At 37.8% G+C, this 25,946-nt stretch overlaps 3 protein-coding genes across 7 annotated transcripts; all 3 read left to right on the top strand.

The window, feature by feature from the left end:
* The first annotated feature begins 623 nt into the window (after nt 1-623).
* On the top strand, nt 624-15,356 carry LOC127631042 (serine/threonine-protein kinase NIM1-like). 5 transcript variants are annotated; one of them, XM_052108994.1, is made up of 5 exons: nt 624-763; nt 2,634-2,729; nt 10,014-10,370; nt 13,312-13,580; nt 14,347-15,356. In XM_052108994.1, the coding sequence occupies exons 3-5, from the start codon at nt 10,073-10,075 to the stop codon at nt 15,100-15,102; spliced, it is 1,323 nt and encodes a 440-aa protein (XP_051964954.1). In that variant the 5' UTR covers nt 624-763; nt 2,634-2,729; nt 10,014-10,072; the 3' UTR covers nt 15,103-15,356. The 5 variants fall into 5 exon arrangements, with proteins under 5 accessions (XP_051964954.1, XP_051964956.1, XP_051964952.1 ...); XM_052108996.1 differs by having other exon boundaries at nt 10,026-10,370; XM_052108992.1 differs by lacking the exon at nt 2,634-2,729.
* A 452-nt stretch (nt 15,357-15,808) lies between these two features.
* LOC127630854 (cyclic AMP-responsive element-binding protein 3-like) lies at nt 15,809-22,834 on the top strand. The gene is made up of 10 exons (XM_052108687.1): nt 15,809-16,144; nt 16,740-16,874; nt 16,998-17,337; nt 18,215-18,312; nt 18,413-18,505; nt 18,658-18,764; nt 18,882-18,950; nt 19,952-20,036; nt 20,179-20,269; nt 21,507-22,834. The coding sequence occupies exons 1-10, from the start codon at nt 16,019-16,021 to the stop codon at nt 21,893-21,895; spliced, it is 1,533 nt and encodes a 510-aa protein (XP_051964647.1). The 5' UTR covers nt 15,809-16,018; the 3' UTR covers nt 21,896-22,834.
* Nucleotides 22,835-24,053: 1,219 nt separating this feature from the next.
* Nucleotides 24,054-25,545, top strand: LOC127630988 (growth arrest and DNA damage-inducible protein GADD45 gamma-like). Its single transcript, XM_052108918.1, has 4 exons — nt 24,054-24,192; nt 24,284-24,385; nt 24,496-24,706; nt 24,823-25,545. The coding sequence occupies exons 1-4, from the start codon at nt 24,140-24,142 to the stop codon at nt 24,934-24,936; spliced, it is 480 nt and encodes a 159-aa protein (XP_051964878.1). The 5' UTR covers nt 24,054-24,139; the 3' UTR covers nt 24,937-25,545.
* Nucleotides 25,546-25,946: the final 401 nt, after the last annotated feature.

Here is a 25,946-nt window from a genome sequence, read left to right on the forward strand (position 1 = left end):
AAAATCATCTTTACATGTATATTGTTTATGTCTTGTGGCTATGCGTTTGAAATGGGGAATATTTTAAAGTTCAAAAACTGGCCCCAATTGACTTCCATAATTAAAGCCTCACTGGAACCCGGATTTTTTTCAAGAAAAGTAGGGAGTCCAAATAAATTTGTTGTAATTTTACAACATTTGCAACATAATGCCACAAAAGCTGTCGATAGAGCTTAACTTGCACTGAATCCAGAATAATCCTTAAAATAATAAAAAGAGCAGTGAGCAGGAACATGGATGGTTCAAAATTGTATTCACTTAAAAAATATTGTAGCATACTTTTAAGATTTACACATTCTAATTTTATAACAAATATCCATCTAATTGAATTGTGTAATGTTATACAGATTTTTTTTTCTCTATTAAAGATTACTAGTTTATGGAATTTTGTTGTAAAATTTAAATACGTAAATATTTTATTATTATTTTATGTTTAGTGTTTACTTTGTGCAGAAATGTCCTGCAGGATTACCATGGTAGCCTATTGGTTTAAGACAGACTTTAGGTCCACCCCCAAACCACTGTGATTGGTTAGAAGAACTATCCGTCACTTGGCCTCCCTGTTGCTCTGATGGTGCCTTGAGTCCTCACGCATCAAACTCCAAACACATTCATGGTGAATAGGAAGCCAACAAGACCCTCGGCGTTAAAAAAACAAACAAATTGTTTGCAAAAAAATACGCACAAATAATTAAATGAGATCGATGAGTTCCACTTAAGAAAGGTAAGAAAATGTATCGTGTTGTTATTTTTGTAATCTTCATTTCTCATATAGAGACTGTCATTACCATTTAAATAATAAATCATGAAACACTTCACATGTTTAAAAATAAAACGGCTTCTAAATATTTGTTTAGATATTAATCTACATGTCTTGATGTTGATTTACCTGACATTACTTCCAGCACAAGTTGTTATTATGGAAGCGTATGGGGTCGTTCACACCGCTGTTGTTCAATAGTTTTTCTATGGAAATATGCGCTAGATGGACAGTTGCTGTTTTTTCAGCGTCTCGCAAATGAGCGTCGCGTTCTGCTCTATTCGTGGCGCTGCGTTCTATCAAATAGTCTCTGGTCAAGTTTTTTTAGCGCAAGGACGTGTTCGGTCTGAACGGCCCCTAACCCGTGTAAACTATAACTCATCTACAACGCGGAGATGAGCGTCATCTCATTAAAACTTCGAGGCTGTGGTATAGCGTTAAATGTTGGTCAAAACAGCGCAAGCGCATAAACACAGCAAGTGAATTACAACAGTGAGCACCATGACACAGCTCTTACGTAAAATGTAAACCTGCAGACCTCGAGCACTACAAATATGATTGTGCACACAAATTAACAACTCGCGAGCAGAAATGATTGTGCACAGAAATTAACAACTCGCGAGTAGAAATAACAAAACCGCGAGTCATGATATGTCTCACACACGCGCTCAGATCTGAACACACGAGCGAGTTATTTTCAGCACACACGCGAGACATGAAAGAATAGGGCCGGATGAGCGGTCATTATAAAGCCTTTTTATTGACGACGATCATTATCGGTCATAATGTTGCTACTGACAAATCAGTATCAAACATTTCAGAGAGCCGTGTAATAAGAATCTTAATGTACATTTGATTTCCCAACCTGGCCATATTCTGCTGCACCTGTCCTGCTGTGCTTTCCCAGCCCCAAGGGTCTCAGGGCCTGACCGGGTTCCTCTCTGAACTTGCATTTCATCTCCACGGTGTCATGCACAACGATCCACCAACATAATCTCATTAGTGTCTGTATATGGTACAAACATAATCAGTGAAATTGTAGTTATATAGGAACCATAGACATTTTTGTCAAAATATTTATATTTTAATAATCTATCGTTTTATTTGTATTTCTGACTATACTAAAGGAATAGTTCACCCAAAAATGAAAATTCTCATAATTTACTCACCCTCATGCCATCCCGGATGTGTATGAGTTTCTTTCTGCTGCTGAACACAAAGATTTTTATAAGAATATCTCAGATCTGCTGGTCCTCATAATGCAAATGAATTCTGAAGAACTCTGAAGCTCCAAAAAGCACATAACAACCACTTAAAAGTAATCCATACAGCTCCAGTGGTTAAATCCATGTCTTCAGAAGTGATATGATAGGTGTGGGTGAGAAACAGATCAATATTTAAGCCCTTTTTTTTTACTATAAAACTCCACCTTTGACCAGCCCCAACCAGTAGGTGTCAAAATACACAAAAAATGTGAATCGCCAAAAAACTAAAGAAAAAGAGTTGGATATATATAAAAAATGTTTACTTAAATATTGATTTGTTTTTCACCCATACCTATCATATCACTTCTAAAGACATGGATTTAACAACTTTATGCTGACTTTATTTGCTTTTTAGAGATTCAAAGTTCTGGCCAACATTCACTTGTAACATATGGACCTACAGCTGAAATATTAATCTAAAAAGATTTGTTTGTGTTCTCCAGAAGAAAGAAAGTCACACATGTTTTAACCAAGGGGCCACTGATGTCCCATGTGAGAGGTGTTTATCTGTAGATAGAACAGGCCAAGATCCGTGGACAGGATTCATGGTTACTATTTATGTCCCATAGGGTATGGATTGAGTCACAGTTGTAGCTGGTACCATGTCCTAAATACTGCCCATAAGATCAATGCTAATGGAGCTGTACCAGAGAGGACCTAAACTGGTATGACTTTCTTACTTATGCAGATCAAAAAAGGAGATGTTTTAATGAATATCGTCACCTTGTTCACCAGTGTTGGGGAGTAGTTAACTAATGCCTTGTCCACACTAATATGTTTTGAAAATGCATCTTTTTCTATCCATATTGGCCTTAATTCCACACTGAGACAGCGTTTTTTTGTCTGTGAAAATTGAGCTTTTTGAAAACACACTACAAAATGGATACATTTTAAAACGCCATTTTCACGTTGTAGTGTGGACTATGATAACGGATATATCTGAAGATGATGTATTTGTTGTCATGTGACGCAGTCATGTGATCAATCCAACCAAAACAATCAAGATGGCGGCTCCTGTTATTGTGGCGCTGTGCACTTGATACTTACTATGATATTGTTTTTAAAAAATAATTGTTACTTTGTACAACCATCACATTGCGTTCCTTCAAAGGCGAACTGAAGTTTACTCAGAATTGGACAATTGCGTTGCAGACTGTACATGCAACAGGGATTTTCCGCATGCGCAGTAACAATGATTTAAGAGTTTTCATATGTTTCAGTGTGGATGGAGAAGTTTTGAAATGAAAACCCCGGTTTCAAATATATATATGGATTAATGTAGACGTAGCCTAAGTAAGAGATAATGCACAGTCAGCCCGACATAAAACCCGACAGGGTGATCAGGAGGGGTTTATTTTGCAATAACAACTAACTGACTATACATTATCCTGCTTATTACACGGCTACTAACAAAATAAATAAATAAATACATCGACATAAAATATTGATTCGCATTGAAATTTTGTAATTTGAGAACAAAGAAATCGTCGAGTTCTGCTGGTGTTTATTTTTTGAAAATGACCACCTGACTCCTCAATATTCAACCTGTTATAAGTCTATTTGTTAACATTGATTTGCATTGAAATTGTGTAATTATGTCAGAACAAATAAATCACTTAACAACTGAAATCCACCTCCGGTTTGCATTGAAGTTCTTTTGATGTTTTACTTTGTAAAATGGACTCCTCAATATTTAGGATGAGCGGTCTGAGATATCTTAATCTCCAGATGTGTGGTCTGAGATATCTTAATCCCTGGATGTGTGGTCTGAGTTATCTTAATCCCTGGATGTGTGGTCTGAGATATTTTAATCCCTGGATGTGTGGTCTGAGATATCTTAATCCCTGGATGTGTGATCTGAGTTATCTTAATCCCTGGATGTGTGGTCTGAGTTATCTTAATCCCTGGATGTGTGGTCTGAGATATTTTAATCCCCAGATGTGTGGTCTGAGATATCTTAATCCCTGGATGTGTGGTCTGAGATATCTTAATCCCTGGATGTGTGGTCTGAGATATCTTAATCCCTGGATGTGTGGTCTGAGATATCTTAATCCCTGGATGTGCGGTCTGAGATATCTTAATCCCTGGATGTGTGGTCTGAGATATCTTAATCCCTGGATGTGCGGTCTGAGATATCTTAATCCCTGGATGTGCGGTCTGAGATACCTTAATCCCTGGATATGTGGTCTGAGATATCTTAATCCCCAGATGTGTGGTCTGAGATATCTTAATCCCCGGATGTGTGGTCTGAGATATCTTAATCCATGGAGGTGTGGTCTGAGATATCTTAATCCCTGGATGTGCGGTCTGAGATATCTTAATCCCTGGATGTGCATTCTGAGATATCTTAATCCCCGGATGTGCGGTCTGAGATATCTTAATCCCCGGATGCGTGCTCTGAGATATCTTAATCCATGGATGTGTGGTCTGAGATATCTTAATCCCCGGATGTGCGGTTGTTACAGAGCAATATCTGACCACTGGATTTGGCCATTGACCAATCAGAATAGAGTATTCCAAAGAGCAATGTATTATAATTTGCTACACTACAAACACTAATAATGTAGCTTTTCCACTTACAAGCTTCAACAAATAGCGCTGTAGCGTCACAGAATGCTACATTTGTTACATTGTGTTTGCCAATGCGGCAAAGAAGCAGAGGATTAATAAAACACGCTAGGCTACATTGAAACTTCATGGCCTTGAGTTGATCAGATAGCTAATTGTACAGTCTGATTGCTCCAACCACATTGGGAGGCAGTTTGACTCACATGGATGCAAGTTAGCCAGGTGTAAAAGCATTTGACATCTTCTGGTTTTCTGGTTGAGATAGAAACACATGTATTATGCAGACACACATCTATGCACTTGAAAGGATTGTTTTTGTATTCCTGCTTGCTTTACTCTTTAAAAGAGAAGTATGTCAGCAGTTGAATCTTTGCAAGTGGGTAAATAATGACCAAATTTTCATTTGGGTGAACTCTCACTTTAAAGACACTTCTTCACATGACAACAGGGTTGTTTTGTCACAGTTTCTAACACTGGGAGTTTACACAGTAAGAATAAAACCAGGTTCAGTTTGGGTCTATTACATATGTCAAAGAACCCTGTTGCAAAACCAAGCTCAGCAGCTAACATCAGCATCTCCACCTGTGAGGAACACATTTTAACACTGGTGTCTGTGCAGGTGTGAAGATATTGCATCAAATCAACACTCCTGGTGTTCTTTGTACACATGCTTTTTGCACACGTTCATATTTCATCGGCAAGTAATTGCTCTTTTGGAGTGCAATCTCTATAAATCATTAAAAATATATTATTATGGTATTAATATTATTTCCATTAATCAGACATTGGTAAAAAGTGTGGGAACCCTGTTGAATTTATTATTGACTTTTGTTGATAGATTGATGTTTATGAACAAATTAACTACCATGAGGCTGCTGTGTTGTGAGTGGTTGCCATGGCATTGCTGTTGCTAAATGTGTTCTGGATGGTTGCTAGGATGTTGCTTACTGGCCCAAGTTGAAAGAACTCACGTGTTATAAGTCTCTGTTACATTCTGGTCCCTATGGCCCATATCCCACCATAATTATTGTTGGCGATTCCTGAGAAACACTGTTGATATTCAAGCTCTACTGCCAAAACAAACACACCCTCCCTTCTGTGCTCCTTTGGAAGTTCCGCCCCCCAAATTCATGCTCGTGGGACTGTTTTATGCACACCAGATACAGACACTCACATTTCTCCTGCTACTAAATCTAACATCAAAACAACAGCACATATGGGTTCTGTAAAACAGCTAAATTTATGTTACCCAACTATCGATAAGAAAAAGAGCAACTTCTGCATCCATCTTCGAGCCTTTTACCTCTCTGAGGTCTCTCCACTGCTGAAAAGCCTCACCGATGTTGATGCGGTTCCTAGCCCTCGACTTATCATAATCCTTCTATTTAAATTTAGATTCGTCTGACATTTTTCTCTTGATCTGAGCCATTTGTCCTTTTTGGAGTTTAGAAATTTCACATCAGCCAGATATGCAGTCACTCTTCTAATTAATTTCCCTCTTGCGATATTTGCAGAATTTGACAAAAAGTGTATAGGATTAGAATTACTGAGTGCACCTTTAAGTAAAAATGTATGTCTGATTGCTAGGAAAAATAATAGCCACATGATTATACAGTACTGTGTGTCTGATTCATGTAGCACAAATGGTGCAGGACAAGTTACGTGCCAAAGTTCAGTATTTATGTTTAGGTGTTTAAGCAATAGTAATAGTGATGCTTGCCTTAGCAAGCAGCATTACTTCTGATATGATTCAGATCAGTAGGTTAATAGTACCAGAACAATGTTTATAATCATTTAGGAGTCTATAAATGTTTTGCTGTCAGTAAAATTGGATATATTCTGCTATTGCAGCATGCGTCATAATATTGGATGTACAGCATGGTGTAATGAGTGTGTAATGAAGGTTTTATGTGTGCTCTGTGGCTCTAGAGAGTGAAGTGAATGCACTCTTATATTCTGCTCTTTAGGGATCTCCAACTCCATCAGCAAACTCATCCTAATTATATCCTGAAACACATGAATTCACATTCTCAATGACATCTCAAACGCGCAGTAAGAAATGAAATAAAAATGTATAGATATATTTGTATTAGATAAAATTTCATTTTTACTTTTATATTTTTAGTAAAGGTGCACTCAGTAACTTTGTGTCATCTTGGATTTACTGCAACACCTAGTGGTGTGGATGCAGCATCATTCAAAATCAATAGTTTTCAGTTACAGATGCCTTTGTAGAAATTCACTATTCACAATCAGCCATGATTAATTTAATCCAAGAGTGAAAGTGTCCAATAACAAAATGTTACTGAGATTAAGTGAGTAGTATTCAGATGGTCATGCAATTTTTAAAATGACAGCCCCCATTTGGGCACCCCTGCCGCATGTGGAATAAAACAACATTTATAAGGTTACTGATATGACTAGAGTCCTCATCTCATATGAGTGCTCATGATTTTATACATATGTTTCAAAAATAAAAATAAATATTATTTAGGAGTAAAACATTTTAATGTGGAAAAAATTATTGCGTGCACCTTTAAGTAAATAATTTTAGAAACACTTTACAATAAAGTGCCATTTGTTAACATTAGTTAACATGAACTAACAATGAACAACACTTTTACAGCATTTATTAATGTTTGTTAATGTTAATTACGACATTATCTAATACATTTTTAAAATCTGTATTGTATTGTATCTATCAAAATTTTATTTATTAACATTAGTTAATCCAACATGAACTAACATTAACAAACAATGAACACTTGTAATTTTATAAGCTAACAGTAACAAAGCTGCCATCCCTCAGTTACAAGTTGGAGATTTAAGGACCACAAAACAAATGGCAGAAATTAGGATCTGTATACACACTAATCCAGCAGAAGAGAGTGTGACCGGGAAGCAAAGAAAACCCCCCACAGATGAACAAATTCGACGGAGTGGCTGAGTTCCATGCAGGGCCCTATTTCTGACTGACCAAACAGTCAAAGATGTTAAATGAGTGGAAGCACCGTAGTAGAGGCCAGCACCAGATAGGGTAGCGTGGAGTCTCATTATAGCACCCAGGCAACAATCACAGCCCTTTCCCCTCTCTTTACTATGATCGTTGGTCTATTTTTATCATTGTTTGAGACAACACTGCAATTAAATCAGGCATATCTGATGAGGATCGCTAAGATGCAGTATTGAGAGGAAGGGAAATCTCTCTGTGTACCTGGTCACTTAGATGCAGACGACCCTTAACATCTGCTTGTTTGCACTTGGATAATTGTGTAACCTTGATCTGAGACGTGGCGATAAAAAGCTTGTTTTGCCAATTGACGCAGATGTTGAGGGACAACATTTGAAGGTGTGAGGGGTTGCACTTGTGTTTTTGTCTGTGTTGAAATAATTCATTTGAATCTATGCGAGTAAAGCTTTTTAAGTTGGCCTTTTATTGTGAATTTAGTTTTATTAAAAAATAATTTTATTTTAATCAATTTTCAATCTTTTTTTTTATTATTCACAACATATTAATGGAAAACCTGGAAATAAGAGAACATTTCTAATTTCCATGGAAATTACTAAAATCTTAAAAGATCATGGAAAATGCTATAGTGAATAAACTCAATAAAACTGAATTCGCTAAGAAGTTGTTCTTTTTGAGTGGAATAAAATGATTTAAAAACAAATCCTTATTTAGTCATTACAAACAACCAGAAAACTGGAAAATTTAAGTGTGGTAATCCGGTTGATATATCAATATAATTGACTTATTTGTTGGTAGATTGTTATTTATGAGTCCTTGTAGATGTTACATATTGATCAAGGGGAATAATTTTAGGTGAGAAAAATAGAGCAGCTGAAGTCAGATCAATAGATCAAGCCAGCTGCAGTTTCTCTATCTGCTTAGTTTTCCCACATACAGTGCATATGAAAAGTATTCACAGCACTTCACTTTTTCCATATTTTGTTATGTTACAGCCTTATTCCAAAATGGATTAAATTCATTATTTTCCTCAAAGGTCTACAAACAATACCCCATAATGACAACGTGAAAGAAGTTTGTTTGAAATCTTTGAAAATTTATAAAAAATACAAAACAAAAACAAAAATCACATGTACATAAATTATTCACAGCCTTTGCTCAATACTTTGTTGAAGCATCTTTGGGACCAATTACAGCCTCAAGTCTTTTTGTGTATGATGCTACAAGCTTGGCACACCTATTTTTGGGCAGTTTCTCCCATTCTTCTTTGCAGGACCTCTCAAGCTCCATCAGGTTGGATGAGGAGCGTCGGTGCACAGCCATTTTCAGATCTCTTTGCTGCATTCATTTTCCCCTTGATCCTGACTAGTCTCCCAGTTCCTGCCGCTGAAAAACATCCCCACAGCATGATGCTGCCACCACCACCACTGTAGTGATGGTATTGGCCAGTTGATGAGAGGTGCCTGGTTTCCTCCAGACATGATGCTTGCCATTCAGGCCAAAGAGTTCAATCTTTGTTTCATCAGACCAGAGAATTTTGTTTCTCATGGTCTGAGAGTCCTTCAGGTGCCTTTTGGCAAACACCAGGCAGGAGGTCATGTGCCTTTTACTGAGGAGTGACTTCTGTCTTGCCACTCTACCATACAGGCCTGATTGGTGGAGTGCTGCAGAGATGGTTGTTCTTCTGGAAGGTTCTCCTCTCTCCACAGATAAATGCTGGAGCTCTGTCAGTGTGACCATCGGGTTTTTGGTCACCTCCCTGACTAAGGCCCTTCTCCTCCAGTCACTCAGTTTGGCTGGGCAGCCAGCTCTAGGAAGAGTCCTGGTGGTTCCAAACTTCTTCAATTTATGGATGATGGAGGCCATTGTGCTCATTGGGACCTTCAATTTAGAAATTTTCCCCAGATCTGTGCCTCGATACAATCCTGTCTCAGAGGTCTACAGACAATTCCTTGGACTTGATGGCTCGGTTTGTGTTCTGACATGCACTGTTAACTGTGGGACCTTATATAGACAGGTGTGTGCCTTTCCAAATCATGTCCAATCAACTGAATTTATACAAGTGGACTCCAATCAAATTGTAGTAATATCTCAAGGATGATCAGTGGAAACGGGATGCACCTGAGTTCAATTATGAGTGTCATGGCAAAGGCTGTGAATACTTATGTAAATGTTATTTTTTATTTTTTATAAATTTCCAAAGATTTCAAACAAACTTCTTTCACGTTGTCATTATGGGGTATTGTTTGTAGAATTTTGAGGAAAATAATTAATTTAATCAATTTTGGAATAAGGCTGTAACATAACAAACTGTGGAAAAAGTGAAACGCTGTGAATTTTTTCCGGATACACTTTACTCTTCCAATGGTTTACATTGCGAATATAAATCTTGCATATTGTTTCACATCATCAGGTTGTGCCTTAGTTGCAGGTCTACTACCATGAGCCAGTCCCCCAGTGGCCTGTAGCAGGATGACTTCCGTCTACCCAGCTGGGGAGGTCTCGGTCGGGGTTTCGGCTGTGGCCACGGGTCCCCAGCGTTATGCACGATGGAGCCGACTGGACAGCTCCAACATCTGCACAGACAACGAGGGGACCCAGTCATGCCGACTCACTCCACTGGAGAAGCTCAATTTGGACATGTGCCAAGATGAGAATATGGTGAGAGAGCTCACGGTGGGCTGCCGCATTGGCTTCTACAAGATTTGCGGTGAGATTGGATGCGGCAACTTCTCTCGTGTCAAGCTAGGCATCCACGCTCTGACGAAAGGTGTGTGCTGATTACTGGTGTGGTATAATTGATTGTTAGAACATTTTACACTTTTGACAAGAGTCATGTTAAATCACCCCAAAATCTAAAGTATTAAATTAAAATGAAAGTTATTTTGTAATTTCCATTATTGTCATTGGTGATTCTCATTCGATTATCATTACTGTAATGAAATCAAATTACTGTAATAGTGTAAGAAATTACTGTAATACAATTTAAATCAAAGGCAGTACAACATACAACCATGAAGTATAAATACTAATTTAATGATGTATAAATATTCCAATTTAAAAAGTATATCATTGCATTACATTACATACATTACATTTACGTTTGGAATAATGTACAGATTTTGCTGTTTTGGAAGGAAATTGGTATTTTATTTACCAAAGTGGCATTCAACTGATCACAAAGTATAGTCAGGACATTACTGATGTAAAGTACAGCACCATCAATATTTGAAAAAAGTCATTTTTGATCAAATCTAGACAGACCCCATTTCCAGCTGTAATCACTCAAACGCCTTATCCTCGAGTAATCATGCTAAATTGCTAATTTGGTCCTAGAAAATCACTTGCCATTATATCAAACACAGCTGAAAGCTATTTGGTTAATTAAATGACGCTTAACATTTTCTTTATGTTTGTTTTTGAGTTGCCACAGTATGCAATAGACTGGCATGTCTTATGGTCAATATTAGGTAAAAAATTACTACAATTTTAGAAAACGCTTTCTCTAGAAACAGTCAGTCATTGTTTTGAGGAATGCTTGAAATTGCCAAAAAACTGAAGATTTCATACAGAGGTGTACACTACAGTCTTCAAGACAAAAAAAACTTTCTCTAACAAGGACAGAAAGAGATGTGGAAGGCCAGATGTACAACTAAATAAGAGGATAAGTACATCAGAGTCTCTAGTTTGTGAAATAGATGCCTCACATGTCCTCAGCTGACAGCTTCATTGAATTCTACTCGCTCAACACCAGTTTCATGTACTACAGTAAAGACAAGACTCAGGGGTGCAGGCCTTATGGGAAGAATTGCAACGAAAAAGCCACTTTTGAAACAAACACAAAGAAATGGTTAGATTGGGCAAAGAAACACAGACATTGGACAACAGATAATTGGAAAAGATTGTTATGGAACTTAAACCCATTGAACTTTTGTGGGATCAGCTAGACTGTAAGGTGCATGAGAAGTGCCCGACAAGACAGTCACATCTATGGCAAAAGCTACAGGAAGTGTGGGGTGAAATGTCACCTGAGTATCTGGACAAACTGACAGCTAGAATGGCAAGGATCTACAAAGATGTCATTGCTGCATATGGAGGAGTTTTTTATGAGAAATCTTTGAAGTAGTTTAAGAAGTTCTGAAATTTATTTTCCAAATTGTAATGATAATTTTTCACATTATTAATGTCCTGACCATACATTGTGATCCATTAAATCAGTTGAATAAAAGTACCAATTTCTTTCCATAAGAACAAAATCTGTACATTATTCCAAAATTTTGGCCAGCAGTTTAAGTATATATATATATATATATATATATATATATATATATATATATATATATATATTAGCCTCGGAGACCTAATTTCTTTTTTAGGAAGCCACTTATTAAAATATTGTTTTTAAGCATATTTTGTTATGGAGAAAACAATGAAAACAAGGGCAGTCTATAGGAAGACTACACATTTAAGCACATTTTGCTTTGAGAGGACTATTGTGTGATTTTAGCAAGCCATGACATTCAATATACCCCCCACCCCCAAGACTGTTGTTTTGATACACAATTCTTTCTTTTTTTTTAACCATAAAAATAGATATTGTTTAATTGCTGTAAACAAACATTACAATTATGCTACACTGGGTCTCTAAGGGTTAGAAAAAATATAATCCTTTTCATTTCTGTGAAAATAATATTCCCTTTTTAGACATGTTCTTTGCAGAGAGATTTGTGAGATTCACCTGACTGTACTTAGGGGTTTGTGTTATTGTGTTGATCAATATGTGCCTTGACAGTCAGGATAACATTAATAGTGTAGTAAGCATGCCCTCAGTCAGAGTCAAGCTGGATATGGATGCATATGGATCAATTGTAGGTGTCACATTTCTGTTGCATCAAAGATATACATTTACATTTAGCAGACACTTTTATCCAAAGCGACTTACAGAGCACTTGTTACAGGAAGATTCCCCCTGGAGCAACCTGGAGTTAAGTGCCTTGCTCAAGGACAATGGTAGTGGCTGTGGGGATTGATCTGACAACCTTCTGCTTAACAGTTTAGTGCTTTAGCCCACTACACCACCATCACTCCTAGATAGGTGTGCATTTACAAGGCTACATATTTGTAGAGCCGCAGCAGATCTTGAAGTGAGGGTTTAGAATGACATTCCATATCGCATGGCATGCCATAGCTGATATCTTAGGACAAAACTGCTCAGACGTCTTATTATTATAGATTGTTGTCTAGACTAAGCCATGTGTATATACGTGTATACTAAAACATTCACATACAGTATACAAAAACAATAAATGCTTACGTAAGCCCTGTCAAATTACAGAGAATGCATTAAAAGGATAGTTCACCAGACATTCTGTCATCATTTACTCCCCCCTTTTTGTTCCAAACCTATTTGACTTTCTTTCTTCCATTGAACACAAAAGGAGATGGTAGATAGTCACCATTTGCTTTCATTGCATCTTTTTTCCACACAATGAAAGTGAATGGTGACTGAAGCTAGCATTCTACTTAACATCTCCTTTTGTGTTACACGGAAGACAATTAGTCATGCTGGTTTGAAACAAAATGATGTGTGTAAAATGATGACAAAAGTTTCATTTTTTAGGGTAGTATCCCTTTAAGTCCCAAGGACAAAAGAAGAGGAATATTTCACAGTTGAGTAACTGAAGTACAGCTGTTTATGGTGTCATCCACAGACAAAGTAGCCATCAAGATCTTGGACAAGACCAAGCTTGATCAGAAGACCCAAAGTCTGCTCTCCCAGGAGATATCCAGCATGGAAAAGCTGCACCATCCAAATATCATCCGTCTGTATGAGGTGGTGGAGACTCTGACCCATATGCACCTGGTCATGGAGTATGCAAGCGGAGGGGAGCTCTATACAAAGATCAGCACTGAGGGGAAGCTTTCCGACATCGACAGCAAGATTGTCTTCTCTCAAGTTCTCTCAGCTGTGAAGCATATGGTGAGTTTTTCTGGAAGCAAATTATGTGTGTTGAGACTGTGGCCCCAAAAAGTACGCTTCGGCCACATTTCATACCCTAACAAATGTATGAATGTCTTTGAATTATAACTAAATTTCAAGCCAAATGTCATATGCTGTATGTCAACTTTGTGAACAATTTACATTGTTTTGTTAATGTGACAAACTACACTTTTGGTTGCTCTGTTAGGAAACTTGTGTGAACTTGAAGACCAGTAGGTTACGTAATTTTTTTCTCAATAAATACGTTTTATCTCTGAAGAAATGAATTGTAATTTTAAAACATATAAATAAAATCATGAGCACTACTCACTTGAGATGGAGACTCCAGTCATATCAGTAACCTTATCAAATCTGTTTCAGCTTACATGAAGAGGGTCCCCTCATGGGGACTGCCATGTTAGAATCACATAACCATTTACATTTACATTTATGCATTTGGCAGATGCTTTTATTCAAAGCGAATTACAGTGCACTTATTACAGGGACAATCCCCCCGGAGCAACCTGTAGTTATGTGCCTTGCTCAAGGACATGGGGATCGAACCAGCAACCTTCTGTTTAACAGTTTAGTGCTTTAGACCACTACACCACCAAATTCCCAGGCCTATTTCTCTTCCCAGTCCACCTCTGGTGTATAGTTATGCTGAGATTTCTAAATAATATTGAGCATTTTGATTAATCTGTTAATAAATCAGACTTGTATATCAAAATATCTTAAATGTATTGTTTACTTTCCCTTTATGCAGCATGACAACAACATCATCCACAGGGACCTGAAAGCAGAGAATGTTTTTTACACCTGTAGCACCTGTGTTAAAGTGGGAGACTTTGGCTTCAGCACCGTCAGCCGTCGTGACGAGACCCTCAATACCTTCTGTGGTTCTCCCCCTTATGTCGCCCCTGAGCTCTTCAGAGACAAGCACTACATAGGCGCTTGCGTGGACATCTGGGCATTAGGCGTCCTACTATTCTTCATGGTGACTGGCACCATGCCTTTCCGTGCCGAAATGGTAGCCAAGCTAAAGCACTGTATCCTGGATGGGGTGTACACAGTGCTTGCCTGGGTACCAGAACCTTGCCAGAAACTAATCCGGGGCATTCTGCAACCCCAACCAGCTGACCGCTACAGTGTAGAACAGATGATGGGCTGTGAGTGGCTGCTGCCAGTGGAGTTTCCCAAAGCCATGGAGCCCTTTAAATTGGACCCACTCCACCTGGCTGTGACTAGGTCAGGGCAGCTAGAGGAGCATGAAATAGAAGTGAGGAATGACCTGAAGACACTTGGCATCACCGCTGACCACATTCGTAACAACCAGGGCAAAGACTGCAGGAGCTCCATCACTGGGGTCTATCGTATTCTCTTACACTGGGCACACAAAAGACAAGCGGTAGAGAGCATGCCAGTTTTTACCCTTGTAGTGAATGGAACTGATGCTAAAAAGGACTGTTTGAAGGCATACAGGAGCCTTAGACATACATCTAATCTCTGCACCATTTTGTGATGCTAAAAATTGGAAAATCTTTAATAAGGAATGAATGTCTCACTGGAACTATGTTTTAGCTTGTTTTGTTTGATACACCTCTTTTGTTATCTTTTTTAAATTGAAAATGAGATCAGTGAATGCCTCTAATAAAGTAGTCTGTTTTAATCAAAAAAGTATGTATGATTGCTTTTGTTTTGATGTCACGACTGTCTCATTTCGTGTTCATTTTTGTAATAAAGTTCTTTGGACTTTATTGTTTGACATTGTATAAAAATGAGGGGAAAATAAAGCTCTTTGGACTTTATTGTTTGACGTTGTATGAAAATGTGGGGAAAAAAACACAAAGAGAAATGTTAATTTTGTGAAAAGTGATGATGAAATTGTGATTATTCATCACCATACCCATGATATAAGGAGACTCCCTTGAATAATTAATAATGTAGCATATGAGTAAAAATGCAGGCAGACGTGAGTAGAAGGACAGTGGGCGTTTTCCAAGCGGCTGTTTTGGGCACTGCGGGAGGGGGACGGCATTCGAAGGGTTGTGAATCCAAACGAAAGTAAGAACATTATTTTATTCACGAAGAGGCCTTTTACTAGTCTTTTTTTTTTTTTTTTTTACAAGTCTGCGAAAGGTAGCCTACATTTATCCAGTACTTTCATGCTCCCTTCAGAGTGCCCACATCAAGAGATCTGTCCTTCGAAATGAGTAGGGCATAGGGATGATCACTTTCCATTGGAATTCGCCAAATGTTTGATAATAGACATCCATTTAAAAAGACGGCAAGCCAGAATATCTATGGGGCCGCCGCGTTTGTCTGTAGGTTCGTTTCCTTGGTAGAAGGGCTGTTACATGAAACATTAAACTGCATCTCCCAGGGATCTTTGCGAAGAAGACGTGCCCTGACGTGCAGCGCTGACTCGCACATACGGAATGACGCAATTTTTGCCTTGTTGGAGGGTGATTTCACCAGGAAAAGGATTTCAAGACAAAGAGAGAAGTGACTTCCTATTTCGTGTAAATGTCAACGTGTTTTGTTTCGGTAGAAGACAAAAAGAGGTAAGCGTTTATTTTTTTGATCACAATTTAGTTATTGCTAGGCTGTCAAACGGCCAACCTGCCACAAGCTTGACCAGATATATTATTTAATTGATGTCATGTATTTCACGTATATACTTATTGATATGGTTCTGTTGCGATTATTTTATTATTATTATTTCCTCATATGTAAACACAGCGTCGCATATTCGAATTTAGAATGACTGACTGTTTTTGATCAAGTTGCAAATTAGATCACATAGGCGATAGTGTAACAAGCATCGTTGTTACATTACTAGTAGCCTTATTTTTAGATGCTTTGACCAATGAACAGCTCAGTGTTACAATTAGTCCTTCCTCCTGATTTTTATCGACTTCAGAACTATTGATCACACTTGGATGGAAGTGTTTTATGTTTGTAACAAATATTGTTATATACGGTGGATTGTTAATCCTGTAATTTTCAGAAGTTGTTTTTGTGAAATCATGTAATGTGATTAGTGGGCGGGGCTGAACTGAACTTGCTCAAGCTGCCACTGCGCAAAATCACTGCTGATACCCTGCTGCATGTGTTCTGTCTTTTGATTTGTGCTTAGTATATTTCAATTTCTTTCAGATGTCAGTAAGTGAGGATATGGATAATGCAGACCTGCTTGGTCTAATTTTCCCAGATGAAGACCCAGAATCCGATGATGATCTGTTCCTGGCAGAGGGGAATAACTTGCTGGATGATTTGCTTTCAGAGCAAGATGTATGTCATCTTTACTTTAAGTGCACTTAAAAAGCATGCACCTACATATAGATAGTTATCATAGTATTTAAACTTCATTTATTGCGATTAGATAGATATTCACAAATGCTTTTATTATTGCAGATGCTGAGTGCAATGGATACAGAGGACTTTCTCTCCAGTCTTCTGAGTGACAAAGAGTATGGTCTGTCTGACAACTGCCTGTCTCACTCTCCTCAAGGCAGTGATAGTGGCATCTCAGAGGACACCGCACCCCCATACTGTCAGAGTCCACATGATGGCAGTGAGACAGACACCATACCCAGTCCAGGTTTCGATACCTTGCCATATTCCGAGTGTGTGACGGAGAGCTACGAGGCACAGGTGGTCCAGACAGACCACTGCTACACCCTTCCGCAGTACACTGATGCACTGCTGAGTGTCCGCTCGGAGAACCCTGATTCAGATGTCTTTATAGATTTTGGTAAGTGAGTGTCATTTGTGTAGGGGCCAGGGTCTTAAACACATTGACATTTAGGAGAAGCCAACATTCTGATTCCCCCCAAGATTCTAATTAGTTATAATGTGAGAAGGGATTCTTAAACTATAACATTACTTGGTAGGGACATATTAAACATAGTAGATTATGGAATTAATACAGTAGTTGCAAATTGTTTTTATTTTTGTAAATATATTCTTTAGAGGGGTGTGGTCAAATGACAGGGTTGATTTAAAAGGATAGTTCACCCTCATGCCATCCCAGATGTGTATGATTTTCTTTCATCTGCTGAACACAAACAAAGATTTTTAGGAGAATATTTCAGCTCTGTAGGTCCATACAATGCTAGTGAATGGTGGCCAGAACTTTGAAGCTCCAAAAAACACACAAAAGCAGCATAAAAGTAGTTAATGTGACTCGTGTTTCAATATATGTCTTCAGAAGCAATATGAAAGATGTGGGCTAGAAGCAGATCAATATTTAAGTCCTTTCTTACTATAAATTCTCCTCCCTACCCAGTAGATAGGTTATGTGATAAGCACAAATAACGCGAATCGCCAAAAACAAAAGAAGGACGTGGAAGTAAAAGTGGAGTATAGTCTAGTAAAAAAGGACTTAAGTATTGATCTGTTTCTTATCCACACCTTTCAAATAACTTCTGCAATCATGGATTTAACCACTGGAGTCTTATGGATTACTTTTATGCTGCCTTTATGTGCTTTTGGAGCTTCAACATGTTGGTATTCATTTTGGTACAAATACACATGTGGGTTGGCATGAGGGTGAGAAAATGAGGAGATAAGTTTCATTTGGTGAACTATCCCTTTAAGAACTGTATCTAAGTTTTATTTTCTCCTTTCAGATGATTTGGATGTTAATATGACAGAGGACTTCTCCAATGAGCTGCCCTGCTCACTCACAATTGAAGATTCAACAGAAAGCAGTAAACTAGACAACCAGGTAAATCATAATAAATAAATAAATAAAATCAAGATAACAGCAGCTCGATTTTACCATGACAACAATATCAGACATGTGATTGTGAATTTTATGTCTCCAGTTCCAGTTTAAAGAGATCATTTTGACAGATGAGGAGAAAAGGCTTTTGGCAAAAGAAGGTGCTACAATTCCAAGTCAAATGCCGCTTACAAAGGTAAATACATTTGCATTCCTCTCTGTTTTCTGATCCATTATGATTTCATATTGAGATGTCTATTTGTTTCATAAAATGCATCTATCCTGAATGTTACATTTATTAGATGAACATAATATGACCATATTGAAGGAAACGCTGTGTTTCTTTAGGCAGAGGAGCGGACCCTAAAGAGAGTGAGGAGGAAGATCCGTAACAAGCAGTCTGCTCAGGAGAGTCGCAAGAAGAAGAAAGTTTATGTTGATGGTCTAGAGAACAGGTAAGCACCAACAGCATGCATTCTGTTGAAACTAATGACAATCAAAATGTGTTGTGTTGTCATTTTCTTTTGTTTAAATTACCTTTGATTTAAATAAATGCATTGTGTGTTCCACAGGGTTGCAGTCTGCACAGCTCACAACCAGGAATTACAAAAGAAAGTTGAGATGCTACAGAAACAAAACATGTAAGCTTTCATCTTATGTAATTGTACACCAAGTATATTCAGTTGACTCTTCACAACATCCATTTATTAATCAATTAACATTAGTAAAGGTTTTAATTAGGACTGGGTAGAAGTATTGCTTTTCTGATGTATCGCAATCTTCATTTGAATGATCCTGATAAAGATTCTTAAATCCTAAGGTCGATCTTTTACTCTGTGGCAACCTCTACAAAGTGAGTAAATCACTCGCATATGTGACCAGATTTTGTGTTATGCGACAAAAAAGATCTGTGATTAGCCACTTTCTGGTAAACTATCCAGTTTCACTTACGAGTGATTTAGTAGCATATTGATGAATAAGTTCTGCACCGAGATTCTTTCACTGCATTTTGAGAGTAAAAGTTTTGTCCAAAGACAAGATCCACGCAATCCATTTGTCATTGAATAATGTCTCTTTTAATGTCCCTTTCTATCAGTTGTTGATAAAAACAACAAAAAAAATAAACATTTTAATTCTAATTACACATAGCACTCTCGTTAAAATGCGTTCACTGGCTGATGCCGGTAATCTTAAAAAGACAGTACAGATTTGTGTAAATACATGTTTATTTTGAACATTCATAATTGGTAGTATTTACATGTTACAAAAATACATATGCAATATAATATATGCAATGTCAAGATATTTATTGATGGAATAGACTGAATTTGAAAATTTTTCAAAAGCTAAAATATGACCAATATGATGAAAAACCAATGAAAATATAATCTGTAAAATTTATATTTTAGAATTGTGCCTAGAAGGTAAGAAGGTGCCTTTTATAATTAACAGCATTAGCTGTGAGATAAATAATTTCAAATGTACGTAAAATGGACATTGTAAAACAAAACATATTGAATCCAAATCAGATTCGTATTAAGAGCTTGTGAATCGAATCAATAACTCTGTATCAATACCCAGTCCTAGTTATAATAATCCTTAATCACTATAAAACATTTTTTATTTGTTTTTGTATCTTAAGGTCACTTATTGAACAGCTAAGAAAACTACAGGCTTTGGTGAAAATGTCCACAATGAAAACCACCACAACTAGCACTTGTATTATGGTGCGTATCTGTCGCTGTGGTGTTTTTATCCATGAAATGAAATGTAAAGTACAAGGAGAAAACTTTCTGTTTTAAATCAATAAAACAGCAGAGATAATAGGATGTGTTCCTTAATTTGTTTTGTTTGTTTTCGCTTTTCCAGGTATTCCTGCTTTCTTTCTGTCTGATTGTATTTCCCTCAGTCAATCCTTTTGGCAGCAGTGGACAGAAAGATCTGTATATGTCATCAACAGGTGAGCACCGAATTTGTTTGTGTTCCCATTATGTAATGAGGGAATGTTGTTCTGCTGCTTCTTGTACATGCTTTGTTGTACTTTATTGTTCTACTCTACTGTATTTTTCTTACACATACATTGACGGCAGATTCTATTGTCTCTCTTCATTGCTGGCAAGTGATTACAATTGTGATATTCCTACTATTTTTAGATAACCATTATGTAAAATATACTGTTTTATTTTACTGCCCTGCAAAGGCAAAACACAGTCCCAACTTGTCAAAACTGAATTAAGTCTCCTAGACTATGGTCTGTCCTGTTACTTACGTAGTTTGGCTGAACTATGCTCAGATTCTGAGAAAACAGATTTATTATGACCCTGTTTACACCTGGTATTAAGATGCATCTCGATCACATGTGGTCAGGCGAGACACATCGCTGTTTACACCTGGTCGCATAAATGCATCTCCTGTGACTACTTGTGTTCGGATGTCAAGGGGAGGGTCTCTGATTTCATTCTGACATACATAAATCAAAATCACTATGTCAGTGTGTTTCGGTATGACATTAAAGCACACCAAAGTCAGAAAATGCAAAGAAAGCATGGAAAAAAACGGCACACTGATTCTCACAGATGCATCTGAATTTTAATTAGAGCACAAACGCAACATTTTGAGCTGAATTATCCTTTATTCTAGTGGATAACCTGTTTTAAGCTGAGCTTCAGATGTTCATGCTTCTCATTTGTGTCACTGCATGTTGATTTCAAACACACTGAAGAAAATCCTTGAAGTTCTCATGCTTGTTTATGTATCTACTTTTTACATTTTCTGATTGGATAGTTATTTCCTGTAAAAACCACTTGTAACTGACAAAGTTTACACGTTTGTTTTAGAGCAGCAGTTGATTGATGGGTGAGGGGTGGTGTTCACTACTGTTTGGGATGCATTCTGGATGATTAGCATTTACACATCAGATGCGATGTGGTCACATGTGTTTTTGACTACCTTCGTATGCAGGTTTTGAGATCCGATCACAAAGCGTTTGACCCAGTTTACACCTGTATTAAGCACTGGCCACTTGTGATCGGATCACCCGAAACGCATCTTAATACCAGCTTTAAATGGGGTCTAAGTTATTATTCAAGTATGGCTGGACAATCCAAAACACTTTGAACCCGTTTTCTTTGCATTTTGACTTTTAAGGGCAGTGCACTACTACTTGGTAAACAACATGGCTTTCTGCTCTGTTCTAGGGATGTCCCGAGCCCTGCGGTCTTATCCAGCCATCGGAAAAGATGACGTTGTATCAACCCCTGCTAAAGAATTGCCAGATCAGGAGGTCCTCCTAGTGGCCACAGTTGAAAGTAACAAGGTGCTGCTGTCAGGCGGTCAGAACCACACACCTGACTACCAGCAGGTCGAGCAGTCTGACTCAGAGTCTGGGGTCAACAGCAACTCATCCGCTGACTTCCCCAGTCCTGCCCAGTCAGATCTCAAAGCAGAAAGAGCTCTCTCAGAGTCCCACCGTAACTCCGCAGCAGCTCCTGTAATCTACGATGGGCAGGGCAAAACCAAGGAGAGCTGGATGGAGCAGAAACCCACATCCATTATTATACAGCAGCACCGCTCTGATGAAATGTAGGAAAGCACATAAAAGTTCTTCATAACCTTATTAGAGCCATTTTAATCTTGTAGCATCTCAGACTGACCATTTTGTTAGTCATTTTTACATAGATCTACTGTTATGATTTAATAGCACTTTCTTTGCACCCAGTCATATACAATATATGAATGTCATTGTCCGTTTTCATCTGCACAAATTATGATACTCTTTCAATGGAAAGATGAAGTAATTTGATCATCTAGAAATCTGCATTGTAACCATAATGAGTTTTGGTACATTCAGGAAATGTATTCTTGTGTACATTACTTCACACGTTGTAGGGCATTAGGAGGTCAATTAGATTATTGTTTTCCCTTGTAGAAAGGGAACCATTGGCTTAGAGATTTAACTACTGAAAAAAAAAAACTTTTTTTGTTTTTTTGTTAAAGGTATTTTTTTATTTTTTTACTCTCATTGTACATTATTTGTGGCTTAAAACCCCTTCAATTAAACTGCTGTACATTTGGGCTTAAAATGTAACTTTTAGAGAGGGTAAAGTGTTGCAAATATTCACAGAATAATAATAATAATTTAGTTTTTATGTGTATGTAAATATACATTATATAAAATAAATGTAATGATCTGCTGTGTCAGAGACACATTTTTATGTAATTTTCAATGATGGTATATTATTATGTCTCTTTTGAGGTTTATTATATTTCTGTCTTTTTTTATTTACCAGTTGATTTCTTTCAATCTGTGATATCATAGTATGATGCACTGATGTATATGTAAACATGGAATGTCCATAAGCTTTTATTTCTGTCTTGATTATGTTACTGAGCACACTGATCGAAAAGCATCAGTTTACTATGAATGCCATGATCCATTTTGAATTTTTCGACATGCATCACACAATAAAAAGTGACCGTACAAAGAAATAAGAAAGAATGAACAAAAAATATTAAATAAAATGATTGAATAATTCATAATTTAATGACTGATGATTCTCAGTACAGTATGATGATACATGTGATGACACTAATTAAAAAAATCACCTATGGGATTCTTAGAAAGTGAGCTAAAAAAATCTTACATTGGGAATTGGTATCATGATGTTATTATGTCCTCATTATGCTGCTCTAGATATTCAATAACCCCATAGTACATGCAGTTAACCAGTCTAACTTAAATGCAACTGATTTGACTCAAATACAAAACTGTGATGTAAATCTGTACCTATTTCTGATACCCTCTCAAGCACTTGTTGGAATGCAGAGCACACAAAACAAATGTCATGAACTATGAAGCTCATTCATTATTATATATAATTGTTTAGTATCATTTAAATATTTAAAACAAATATTTGTCAATACCGGAGAATAAACTAGAAGAGTTTAATTAAAATTTAGGTATCGTAATTTGGGGTTGTTGATGAAAGGATTGTTATTTCCATCTTGTACCAGCAGATGGCGCCACAACACTAAAATCTATTCAGCACTGGGATAATTATTCCTGTAACGTGTCGCTATTACAGTAACAGTAAGACTTGATCTGTCCACTGTCAATCATCAGTTGTACAGTTTTACTGTAGTATCATTTATCAAGACCCACCGGGTTTAATTACACTTGCATTCATTCGCGGTCTTACATGAGCAAATAATCACCAATGCTATTTGAGATGATGAACATAGCACTGATTAAAAACGTTTATATATATATGTGTGTGTGTGTGTGTAGCGTTTAATGTTAAAATGTAATTTCCACAGAGTACTGTTAAATAAAATACAGAATTTGGGATATGCTTGAAATAATGCTGTGGTGGGATTTTAATTACAATTTAATTTTTACACACACTGTTGAGCATTGTATGTAAATTAAATAAACTAGCGAGATGGTGAAAAAAAAATTAAACAAGGCTAAAAGTTCCCTTCCACTCTGCAATCCTTGATAGAGGACTAAAGAATAAAATGGACCAATAACAACTTCACACCGTTAGCTGTGCCATAAGAAAGAGCACGCGCCGTACTTTGTGTTGACGGAGTGGTATTTAAATACCCACGTGGGCAGTTTACAGGCAAGGCGCTTGCATCGGAGTGATTTGCATACGCCCGTGCCCTTAGCCAATCAGAAACGGGAATAAGCTGAAAACACATCCATTGCCGAGAAACTCCGCTGGTCGCCTTTATAAAGCAGCGACCGCCTGACTGCACATCACACTCAAAGCTCACAGCAGAGTACAGACGAACTAAACGATATCGTTACTTCACGTGGACTTAAACAATGACTTTTGAGGAACTTACTGGACAAGACAACACAGCTGCCGCTGGAAATAGGTGGGTTCTGTTTAATGCCACCTTCTCTGTTAACGTTTTTAACAAATGCTACATAAAGTCTATGGTCTAATGCGCTGGTTTTGTTGTCCAGAATGCAGAGTGCTGGAACAGCACTAGAGGAGCTCCTGGTCTCGGCTAAAAAGCAGGACTGTCTTACCGTGGGGGTGTATGAGTCCGCACAAGTCATGAATGTGTAAGTATCTGACATTTATAGTTTCAAAGCTAACTATGTTTGTACTAATGTTGCCTAGTGTATGCATGTTGAACCTGTCTCTGATTGTTCTCGGTTCTGTGTGACCTCAGTGACCCGGACAGTGTGGCTTTCTGCGTCCTGGCCACAGATGAACAATATGAATGTGACATCGCCCTCCAGATCCACTTCACCCTCATCCAAGCCTTCTGCTTTGACAATGACATCAACATTGTTCGTGTGAAGGATATTGATCGTCTTGCTGACATCGTGGGCTGCGACCAGGATGAGGAACCTAAGGATGCACATTGCATACTTGTAACGGTGAGCACGCTATCTACACCTACACTGCATCTACACCTACGTCTACACCTCGTTCACACCTACATGGCATCTAGCCTAAATGTGGTATTAATGTTGCCTCTTCTCTTTCTCCTTAGAGCCCCAACACTGACTCTTTGAAAGACTCCGCTCTTGAGACACTGGGTATGTTTTGTGAGGAGAGTCACAATGTCTATGAATGGCTGCCTACTATTACTCTGCCAGAACGCTGATAGGGGATCATTTTGGCATGTTCACATGAATGAAGCACAAATTCAAGTCGAAGACTCTGGGTGTGAAGACTTGCATCCTGAAGGGTCCACAGCTGCAGAGCTAAAAGCTTTGACATATTGTCTGGATTACCCTGAAATGAGAAGAGAAGTGGACTGTCCCAGCATACTGTTGGTCGAGCATGGGAAAGTCAAGCCTTCTGTGCCACCCAAGGTGGTAGCATGGAGACAATAGAGGACTGGTTGACCGTGAGAGCACGATTATGACATGAGGTGGAAAGCCTTAAAATAAGGAATGCAAAGATGGATTTTAAAGAGGAATTAAGTTTAAGTGACATTTTGAGGAACGTATTGTTTTGAGGTCGAATGGACACTTGGGAAGTTGTTTGAAAACATATTACACAGACATTGGTTTAACTTGTCTTGTAACATTGGCTGTTGTATGAAGTACTTAATTTTTGTCAAATATTCACAATGCAATGTTAAATTGTGGCAAAGCTGCATAAAGATAGCTTTGAAATAAATGCTTCAAAATGTAATCATGGTATGTTTCTTTTTAAATCTGTTGAGATATTGGCATGCAACAATGTGCTTATTTTCCCCCAATTGCAAAAACTGTTACAAAGTAGGGAGGTCATGTCAGTTCAATAACCGAGTTGGCATGGAAGATGGAGAGCGAAGTGTTGCGATATAGCAGCTCTAGTGAAGCTGGCATCTCTCCAGGTGCTGCCTGACCTTTCACAATCAGCTGCAGTCTTTAAACAGCTTGCTCATTTGAAGTCCCCTTTGCAAATGTAGACTGACTTCTGTCATGTGTGGGTTTTGCACCCTCCATTTGGAGCAGAGGCAGAGTAGAGCCAGATGGGCTAAATGACTAATTGAGCTCAACTCCGCAAACACATGCTGAAGGTTACATTTACCATTTCAAGACTTGTGTTTTTCACTACTGTTGAATGAAAATTTAGTTTGCATGTAAGAATGCTCTGGGACCAATATGTGGGAGTTATTTTTCT

This window comes from Xyrauchen texanus, chromosome 37 (assembly GCF_025860055.1).
Source record: "Xyrauchen texanus isolate HMW12.3.18 chromosome 37, RBS_HiC_50CHRs, whole genome shotgun sequence".
NCBI lineage: Eukaryota > Metazoa > Chordata > Actinopteri > Cypriniformes > Catostomidae > Xyrauchen > Xyrauchen texanus.